This window comes from Pediculus humanus, genomic scaffold, assembly GCF_000006295.1.
Source record: "Pediculus humanus corporis 1103172108185 genomic scaffold, whole genome shotgun sequence".
Taxonomy (NCBI): domain Eukaryota; kingdom Metazoa; phylum Arthropoda; class Insecta; order Psocodea; family Pediculidae; genus Pediculus; species Pediculus humanus.
In genome coordinates, this window is record NW_002987755.1 from 198,218 (window position 1) to 208,236 (window position 10,019).

The following is a 10,019-nucleotide window of genomic DNA, read 5'->3' on the forward strand; positions in this document are numbered from 1 at the left end:
ATGGAGTCGGAGGGGAATCAAAGGGTAGAGTATATAAATTTTTTTTTTTTTTTTTTCGGTAATGGCAACCCTGAGAATTCGAAATAATTTTCCCTTTTGATAAAATTTTAGACCCCGAATAGGCCGTACAATGAAAATAGATTCACCGTGAGAAGAATTTCATCTGTTGCGGTTATGCAAAACGTACCTGAAAATACGGAATTGCAAGTGGATTCGTGTCCTAATGCGTATGTCAATCAGGGATACCTATCCGAGATACCTTATAATGCTGATAGAAAGAAAAGTTTTCAACATAACACGTTGGAAGCTTTACCCAGGCTCGATAATTACAGAAATGATTTTATAGGTCTTAAAAGACCTTCTTTGGGTGAACTTCACGGTGAAGAAAAAGATTTAAAGGTATTAAAAAAAAAAAAAAATCCCTTTCATTTTTTTATTTTTTTTTTTTTGAGAGGAGACAAAAGACAAAAAGAAAATTTTTAAATTTAGGATAAAAATGAAAATGTCGCACCACCGAAAAACGAACCGACGGGTCACGGTGTAAAATTAGGATGGATACAGGGTGTTCTCATACCTTGTTTACTTAACATATGGGGTGTCATGCTTTTCCTTCGTTTGTCTTGGGTCGTTGCACAATCCGGTATAAGCGGAAGCCTTATTATTATTGTTTTGTCTGCGATTGTATGCGTTTTGACGACGACGTCCATGTCTGCCATCAGCACAAATGGAGAAGTGCAAGGAGGTTAAGCGAAATTTCATATTTCCTGCTTCCCGTTTTTCCAAATCCCCATGTAAAACATATAAAATGTTCGTCCGTCGTTCCAGGTGGGATTTATTATATCATTTCAAGATCCCTCGGACCTGAATTTGGAGCTTCCGTCGGAATAGTATTCGCTTTTGCCAATGCCGTCGCTGCTTCTATGAATACGATCGGTTTTTGCAGTTCTCTCAACGACCTCCTGAGAGAAAACGATTTAAAAATCCTCGACGGTGGTGTCAATGATATAAGAATAGTCGGAACTATAGCACTTTTGATAATGGTGATCATATGTGCTGTCGGTATGGAATGGGAATCTAAGGTGAAAATGACGGCGATATCGTCTTTTAACTGGGTCAATCATCGTCATTATCATTACTTTTACGATTTGTTTTCAGGCGCAAAATTTTCTCGTCGTTATTATAATAGCAGCCATGTTGGATTTTGTTGTCGGCGCCATCATTGGTCCCGTTACGGATGAAGAAAAAGCAAAAGGATTTGAAGGAATCAGCTGTAAGTCGATTCATTCATAACCTTATCATCGTTTCCAGAACCTGATAACATTGACGCGTCCTTTTTTTTTAGCAAAACTTCTTGCGGAAAATTGGGGATCAGATTATCGTTATAGCGAAATGAAACAGCAAAATTTTTTTTCCGTTTTCGCCATTTTTTTTCCATCGGTGACCGGAATACAAGCTGGTGCCAACATATCCGGTGATTTGAAGGTAATTTTTTTTTTGCCATTTTTTAAAGTATTTAGAAAACTTTCTTCTTCACGAAATTCACACTCATTTTTATTTTTTAAGAATCCGGCATTTTCTATTCCGAACGGCACAATGTTGGCTGTTGTTATTTCTATGATATCATACGCCATTTTTGTTTTCGTTGCCGGTGCGAGTACGTCGAGAGATGCAAGCGGTATAGTCAGCGAATTGGCAACTGGACAATTTACCAATTGTTTTAACAGAACTTGCGAATTTGGTCTTCACAACAGCTACACGGTACGAATCCATGTTTTCAAATCGAACAATCAATTGTGCCACAATACTATGCTCAAACGAATAATTTTCAGGTTATGCAAATGGTATCTTCTTGGGGTCCTTTAATATTTGCCGGATGTTTTGCTGCCACTTTATCGACGGCTCTAACCAATTTACTATCCGTACCTCGTTTGATACAAGCCATCGGAAACGATCGAATATATCCGAGAATAATTTATTTTTCCAAAGGTTATGGAAAAAATAACGAAGCTTACAGAGGCTACGTTCTCACTTTTATCGTCTCCCTTGCTTTTTTGTTAATCGGTCAGTTCCCAGTTTTTCACCTGAAAAAACCTGAAATTTCAGTAAGAATAAAAAAAATTTAAAAAAATTTTTGTTTTTCCAGCCGAACTAAATGCAATTGCTCCTCTCATTTCAAATTTTTACCTTGCTTCATACGCCATGATTAATTTTTGTACTTTTCATGCTGCACTTATCAAACCCTTAGGATGGCGTCCGACTTATAAGGTAAAACCTAAATTTTTCTGTTGTCTTTATCCTTTTGTTCGAAAATCTTATTTCCTAATATTTTAGTATTATAACATGTGGTTGAGCCTTGTCGGATTCATCTTGTGCGTTGGCATCATGTTTTTAATCGATTGGGTGACGTCACTCATAACCATGATCATCACTTTTGCATTATATCTTATCGTCGTGTATAGAAAACCAGGTGATTATAAACTAAAAAATAATAATAATAATTATATTAATTCGGCTTTCATTTACGTCTCGTAATACAAAAAAATCTTTTTGTAGATGTTAATTGGGGATCATCAACTCAGGCTCAAACTTATAAAACGGCATTATCGTCTGCTTTAAGGTTGGTAAATGTAAGCGAACACGTTAAAAATTATAAACCTCAAATTTTAGTGCTTTCCGGTAAACCGTGTGCACGTCCCTCATTGCTTGATTTAGCATATCTCATAACGAAAAACAATGCCCTTTTTATGTGTGCGGATATATTACAGGTAATTTAAAAAAGTTGAATAAAAAAATTTGAAACATTAACTAGAATCACTGAGGGGGAAAAAAAAATTTTTTTTTTAATTTTAGAAAAAATTATCATACAAAGCTCGACAGAATAGAATCAGAGAAAGTTATGCATGGTTGGGTCATAGAAAAATAAAAGGATTTTACGCATTGATTGACGATGTTAATTTCGAAGATGGCGTCAAATCTTTACTTCAAGCAGTTGGAGTTGGAAAATTAAGGCCCAACGTTCTCATGATGGGTTTCAAAGACGATTGGATAACGTGCTCGTACGAAAACTTACTCTCTTATTTTAATGGCCTGCAGTAAGTATCGACTCTGTTATGTGTTCGGAATAAATTTTAAAAAATTATTATATTCACTGACCTCACGTTCAAAGACGAATGTTTTAAACAATCATTTCCGGAATGAAAAATACGTTTTTTTCGTCACGTAAACAAACCTTTCTTATTTTATAGCGAAGCTTTTTATCATCGCGTGGCCGTCACGATAGTAAGAGTTCCAGGAGGCTTAGATTATTCTTGGGTCACAGATGAAGAAATTTCAAAAATTCCCGCCAATGGTAATTTAACCGTTACGTCAAATGGAACAAGCGATCGGAGTGCCGCATTGGAATGTCTTCCAGTCGAAAGTCCGCATTTACCGAGAAAATTTATCATTAACGAAAAAATAACGAAAAGTCCGAGACTCATGTTAAAAAAAAAAGAGCCAACGTCACAAACGAAAGAAGAGTATGTGACAGTTTTTAAATTTGGCAACATCTAACGGAAAATAAACGGTAAAATTTACTCATGGTAATTAATTACAGGTTTCAATTAAACCAAACGGGCAAAAGATTATCACAAAACATTATGCAAGCCATGTCATTATTTAATTCGAAACAAGATAAAGGAACGATAGATGTTTGGTGGTTGTATGACGATGGAGGATTAACAATTTTATTGCCCTATATTATAAGTACCAGACACGATTGGTCATCTTGCAAGCTCAGAGTATTTGCATTGGCAAATAGAAAACAAGAATTGGAATTGGAAACAAGAAAGTATGACTTGAAATCATGTATTCCAAAAAACTGATTAAAACTTGTTGCTTAATATATAAAATTAAAAAATTTCAGCATGGCAAGCCTTTTGGCAAAGTTCAGAATTGATTATGCAAGTTTAACAATGGTCGAAGATATAACAGAAAAGCCAAAAGAAGAAACTCAACAATTATTTAATAAAATATTAAGAGACTATGCTGGAAAAACAGAAGAAGAATCTGAAGAATCTGTTAAAAGTAATTTTATGATTATAATTAAATAATTTTTTTTTTTTTTTTGAAAAATAATCAGCAGCAACAAATTATTACCTAAAAAAAAAAAAATTGTAAACATTATTTTCAGATACTGTACTTTTAGATTTAGAATTAGAAGCTCTAAGAGAAAAAACAAACAGACATTTGAGATTAAGAGAATTTTTAATTCAGCATTCAAGCGAAGCCAAATTAATTGTTATGTAAGTTTCTTACATTATTTTATCAAATAATCATAATAATTACTTTACAGTGAGATATTATTAAAAAAATAATTACAACTTGATTTAAATTTTTTTTAAAATACCTGTTTGTAATTATTATTCATATTTTAAACAGGTCTTTACCAATGCCGAGAAAAAGTATGGTTTCAGCACCTCTATATATGGCCTGGTTAGAAATAATATCAAGGGATATGCCACCTATGATGTTGGTCAGAGGAAACCAAACTTCAGTTTTGACTTTTTACTCATAAATTTATTTTATTTATAATTATTTATAAACAAAAAAAAAAAAAATCTTATATAAATAATTCCCTTATATATATATCGAATAAAATATAATATTTTTTACACTTACATTTTAATGCCATTTGAATTGTAGAAAATTCTTTTCGTTTTTCTCTGTGTATATACAATTTTTTCAGTCACTTATAACTTTATCGAAATGATTGTTTTTTTTGATTCAGGCAAAGAGTTTTATTTGAAAAATATTTACAAATTATTACATATTAACTTAATTTAAATGAAAACAAATTTGGGAATAAAATCGAAAGAAATATGAAAAAATTATTTATTAAACTATGAACCGAATAATGATGTAAAAGACTGATGAATGCAACCGATCATGTCGGAAGCAGTCATACTTCTACCAAACTTTTGAAATGCTAATTTACTGCAAGTTTTTGTAACAGCGCATGCACCATAACAACCTAAACTATAACCCCCTAAATTTTCTTTGAACCAATTAAGTTTATCCTTATCACTGACAGAGCTTAAAGGTATTATAAAAGTATTATTCGATTTAAATAATTCAAACCAAGCGACAAAAGTTGCAATACACCCTGACAATATATCTCCTTGACCACCACATCTTCTATTCGATCCAAAAGTTTCACATGTTATTGTAACATCATCAAAAGTAAAATCAAATTCATCGAAATTAATTCCATTAGTAATAACATCAGTTGAACCTTTTTGAATAAGAACTGAATTTAATGATGATGCCACATTTATCGCTTCAGTATTGGAAAATTTAGAACTCAATCTTTTGAATTCAACTTCATTTGGAGTTAATATTACTGGGCCATGGTATTTTTTAATTAAATCCAAATTATCATTTACTATACGTAAACCATCTGCATCGATAATTAACGGTAGAACGGATAATTTTGATCGTTCATTGCACAAACGAATTATGTTCACTACATTTTTTATCAATTCTATAATAATTAAAAAAATAAAGGAAATATTAAAAACATTAAAATTTAATACTCTCTCTTAAGTAAGAAAAAAAAAAAAGAAAAAAATTATTATTTTGTACCTGGTTTTGTTCCCAATCCTGGTCCAATAACTAAAGCATGTAAACGCGTTAACCAATTTTCTATTTTTTCTGTGACATTACCACTGTCTAAAATAGGAAGTACAATCAGCTCAGGACTGTAAGATTTAATAACCGGACCGGCTTCCTTACAACAAAATACATACACTAAATCAGCTCCTAATTTCAAAGCGGATATTGCAGCAAAATAAGGAGCACCCGTGTATTCTGCAGAACCGCCAATAATACCTATTCTTCCACACTGACCTTTATGAAGTGTCGGAGTTAATTTTGGAATAAATTCTTTTATTTTACCCGCATATTTACAGTTAGACATGTTTGAAATAAACCGAAATGTAGTTGTGGAACTATTTGCAAAAAAAGATTTAAATTTATAACGACTTTTAAAAAAAAACAGCGGACTACAGTTTGCCGTTACTGTAATTTTCCTTATCATTATTCGAGAACAAGAACGTGTCACTAGAATCAACGTCGCTTATTTAAAATGTAAACAAATAATATTTTTGATTAGGCAATTTATCAATGAATTTTTATTGTTTATAAAATTTTATTGTTATATTATTATTAATTTAATCATGTCCGACGAATTATTTACTGTAACTATGAGAAAAGCTGTTAAGAAAGTTCATGCCATTACAGATTCAATGGTTAATGCAAAATTTGTATTTGGTTAGTACGTTTTTTTTAAAAATAATATTTCAGTAATAAAAAAATTCTTAAAAATTATTGAAAAAAAATTTTTTGCTTTCTTAGCTCTTAATGACGACTCTGTTTGGAGCCAAGCACTTTTGCTTTTTTACGAAGTATTCAAATTTCTTGAAATTCAAATGAAGGAAAACTCGAATGGATATTTGGGTTCATTATACTCGGAGGACATGAGTAGAACTGAAGCCTTTGAAAACGACTTGAAATTTTTTCTGGGAGATAATTGGAAAGAAAATTATGTCTTAGATAAAAGTGTAAAAAACTATATTCAACATCTTGAAACATTAACAAAAACAGATCCTGATTTATTAATGGCTTATGTTTATCATCTTTATATGGGATTATTATCGGGTGGGCAAATATTACAAAAAAAACGTGAATTTCAAGCAAAAATTACTGGAAGAAAAGATAAATTAGGAACAGCTGTTACTACTTTTGAAAATGTTAAAATATCAGATGTAAAAGCAAATTTAAAAAATAAAATAAATGAAATTGCTAAAAATTTAGATGAAAATAAAAAAGAATTATTAATTAAAGAGAGCATTAAAGTTTTCGAATTAAACATGACTTTAATCGAAGCTGTTAAAGGAACTAAATATGTAGCTATAAAAAATATTTTTCTTTTATTTTCATTTTTAGCTCCTATAATTGGTATAACCATGTATTTTTATTGGAAAAAATCATAAAATGCAATGAAAAAGTATTTAGAAACGATTTCAAATAAATACCTATATCTATAAATTTAGCATATTTACTTATAAATAATTTTTAAAAATTCAATGAAAAATATCGAATGTTAAACTTAATAATTTTATTCTGTGCATTTTAATTGAATTTAAAAAGTGTGAAAATAAATTTTAAAATAGTAATTGCATGAAAACATGCTGAATCAAAAGAACTTCAATACAATTGTCTTAAACTACAGTAAACACATTTCTTTGTTACATTAATATTTTTTTTTTTTAAAGTCATATTTATTAAACAATTTATTTTATTTATTAAATTTTTTTTTTTACTAACCTTTTAAACTCCTTCTTTTTTCTTCCGAAAAATCCGAATAAGTTTTTATCTTTAAATCATAATTTAATTTAAAAACAATCACTTCTTAATACAATCACGGTTCGTTAGCCACTACAAAAAAAAAAAAAATGGCAACGAATTTTTTCAAGTTAGGCAATTTCGTAATTGTCGTGCATGACAAATTGCCTAACGTAAAATTTTCAAGGCGCTCGATTTTAAATTTAAATAATATTTAAAAAAATTATTATTATTATTACTTTCCGTTTCATTATTTACGTTGAATCTTAATTTACCACAATCTAAAAGAAAAGAAAAGAAAAGAAAAGAAATTATTAACTGTTTACTCTCACCAAAATAATAATAATTTAAATAATTTTATTGTTTTTATTTTTTTTTAGGGCAAGTACTACACAACTTTTTTTAGTAATGAATTATAATCAATTTCCATAAAAACACTCACACGCACGCACACACGCACATGAATAAAATATATATATATATATACTTTTTAAATTATTTAACTCATTCACACATTTGACTCCCCGGTACGACAACACGTATTTATTATACATGCTGGTTTTGAGAAGAAAAAAATTTTTTTTATTTTTTTTATTTTTATTACTTTCTCGCTTTTCATGTTTCTATTAATTAATTTAACTCTTTAACAGTCGATAAATTATATAAAATAATATTTAAGTTAATTTTTTTACATGAATTGATGTAAAAAAAAAAAATTTAAATAACTTTTTAAAATTTTGGTGGAAAAGGTTAGGAAAGAGTAAAGGAAGTTTAAAGAACTTTAAATTTTTTATTTTTTTTTTTAAATTTTAAATTATTCTAGATGAATGTAAACAGCACGACAATGTTTGAATAAACAAAAAAACATTGTAAAAAAAAAAATGTGCATTTTGTTTAAACAAAAGAATATATATTACTTTTAAAAAACAAAACAAAAGGAGTGGAAAATAAAACAGAAGAGAAAAAAAAGGAAATTTGCAATAGAGAAAATAATAATAAAAAAAAAAAAAAATTGTCATCGTGTCATACACATATACGGAAAAAGGGTTCATCAACTTTTATAAAAAGAAATAATAATAATAATAATAATATATATTGTTTCATTTGCACATTTGATATTGTATGTCAGAAAAGGTGTGGCTTTTCCCAAAAAAAAAAAAAAAATTTCAATAAACTGAATCATTTATTTAAAAAAAAAAAAAATTTTTTTTTTTTTGAGTCATTAATTATTGTTTCGATGTAAGAAAACAAAATTTTCTCTCTCTCTCTCTCTCTTTCTAACAATTTCTCATGAATTCATGACGATAATAATAATAATAGTAACAAATCATTTTTTTCAATCACTTTAAAATCATTCAAAGTAATGATGATGATGATGATGAGAATGTTTAAAAAAATTGTCAAGAATGGCATCAGGAATCATAATTATAAAGATGAACATAATAAACAGCAGGAGATAAAAGTGTGTTTGTTGTGTTTGTTGTTGTTGTGTTTGTCGTTCTATAATCACGTCAGTCAACAATTTATATTTTTTTTTTTTAACTCGTGGTGGTGAACCGTTAGATAATTTAAAAAAAAAAAAAAAATTATTTTGTCCACCGTTTAATTATAATAATAACGAGTGAGAGAGAGAGAGAAAGATTTTTTTATTTATAAAAAAAAAATGGACGACGACAAAATGTTTTTTTAAAAATCGTTTATCACGTTTAAAACCAAATTTTATATACAATTAATTAATTATATAAATAAAAAAAATTTTTTTTTAGAAAAATGATCCGGAAGACCTTGATGACGTCAAAAAATTACAATTTTAAATTATTTATTTATTAAAAAAAAAAATAATGACAAAAAAAATTTTACATAAAAAATTATGTCACATTTATTCCAAAATAAAGTCTTATCGATAACAAATCGATATTAATAATAATAATAATAATTAATAAAAAAAAAACAAGGTTAAAAGTCATTAAACGGTTTTTTTTTTTTTTAAACAATTCGTTTATGGTTTTTTTTTTTTTTTAAACTGAGTGGTGGTAAAAAAAATAAAAGAAATCCACTTGTTATTGTTATTTTAAAAAATTCCCACAACATTCCAACTCGACCGAAAGATACTTTACGTCCCAAAAGAAAGAAAAGAAGAAGAAGAAAAATAAATAAATAAATAAACATAATAAAAAATGTGGTGTTATTGTCTGTTGTGTTATTGAAAAGAGTAAACATTGTGCCACAATCCGACACCATGTTTGGAGACTTTAATATGAGGTGGTTGATTCTCTCCAATAAAAAATTTTCTTTTATGTAAAAGCACGTTGCCCCTTTTATTTTATTACCTCCTATTATTATTATTATTATTATTATTATTAATAAAATATTTGATTGAATTATTTTGCCGCCATTTTATTTAAAAAAAAAATTTTTTTTTACCATTTTACCACGTTAAACAAATTTTATCCCTCTCGCATATATTTTTCCCCCGATACAATTAATTATTATCATTATTATTATTAATTTCCTTTCGTGTGTGTGTGTGTGTGTTTGTGCGTGTGCGTGTGCGTGTCACCAGACAACTCATTCCCAATTTTCCGGTGTGATTTATACGAGTGTAGTAAATTCTATTTTAAAATTTAAATCCCTAC

The 10,019-nt window shown here is 28.7% G+C and overlaps 3 protein-coding genes across 3 annotated transcripts; 2 read left to right on the forward strand and 1 right to left on the reverse strand.

Annotated features, from left to right (window-relative positions):
• Window positions 1–4,750, forward strand: Phum_PHUM417670 (sodium-potassium-chloride cotransporter, putative; the record flags this gene model as incomplete). The annotated part of the gene is made up of 18 exons (XM_002429002.1): window positions 1–24; window positions 112–399; window positions 490–742; window positions 826–1,079; window positions 1,156–1,270; window positions 1,343–1,482; window positions 1,564–1,758; window positions 1,830–2,061; window positions 2,144–2,265; window positions 2,332–2,467; window positions 2,554–2,765; window positions 2,851–3,092; window positions 3,246–3,518; window positions 3,596–3,829; window positions 3,905–4,065; window positions 4,172–4,283; window positions 4,420–4,534; window positions 4,727–4,750. The coding sequence occupies 18 exons, from the start codon at window positions 1–3 to the stop codon at window positions 4,748–4,750; spliced, it is 3,132 nt and encodes a 1,043-aa protein (XP_002429047.1).
• A 130-nt stretch (window positions 4,751–4,880) lies between these two features.
• On the reverse strand, window positions 4,881–5,956 carry Phum_PHUM417680 (uncharacterized protein; the record flags this gene model as incomplete). The annotated part of the gene is made up of 3 exons (XM_002429003.1): window positions 4,881–5,011; window positions 5,066–5,503; window positions 5,623–5,956. The coding sequence occupies 3 exons, from the start codon at window positions 5,954–5,956 to the stop codon at window positions 4,881–4,883; spliced, it is 903 nt and encodes a 300-aa protein (XP_002429048.1).
• Window positions 5,957–6,215: 259 nt separating this feature from the next.
• Phum_PHUM417690 (Heme oxygenase, putative) lies at window positions 6,216–7,031 on the forward strand (the record flags this gene model as incomplete). The annotated part of the gene is made up of 2 exons (XM_002429004.1): window positions 6,216–6,309; window positions 6,394–7,031. 2 exons carry the CDS (start codon window positions 6,216–6,218, stop codon window positions 7,029–7,031), a joined length of 732 nt encoding a protein of 243 aa, XP_002429049.1.
• Window positions 7,032–10,019: the final 2,988 nt, after the last annotated feature.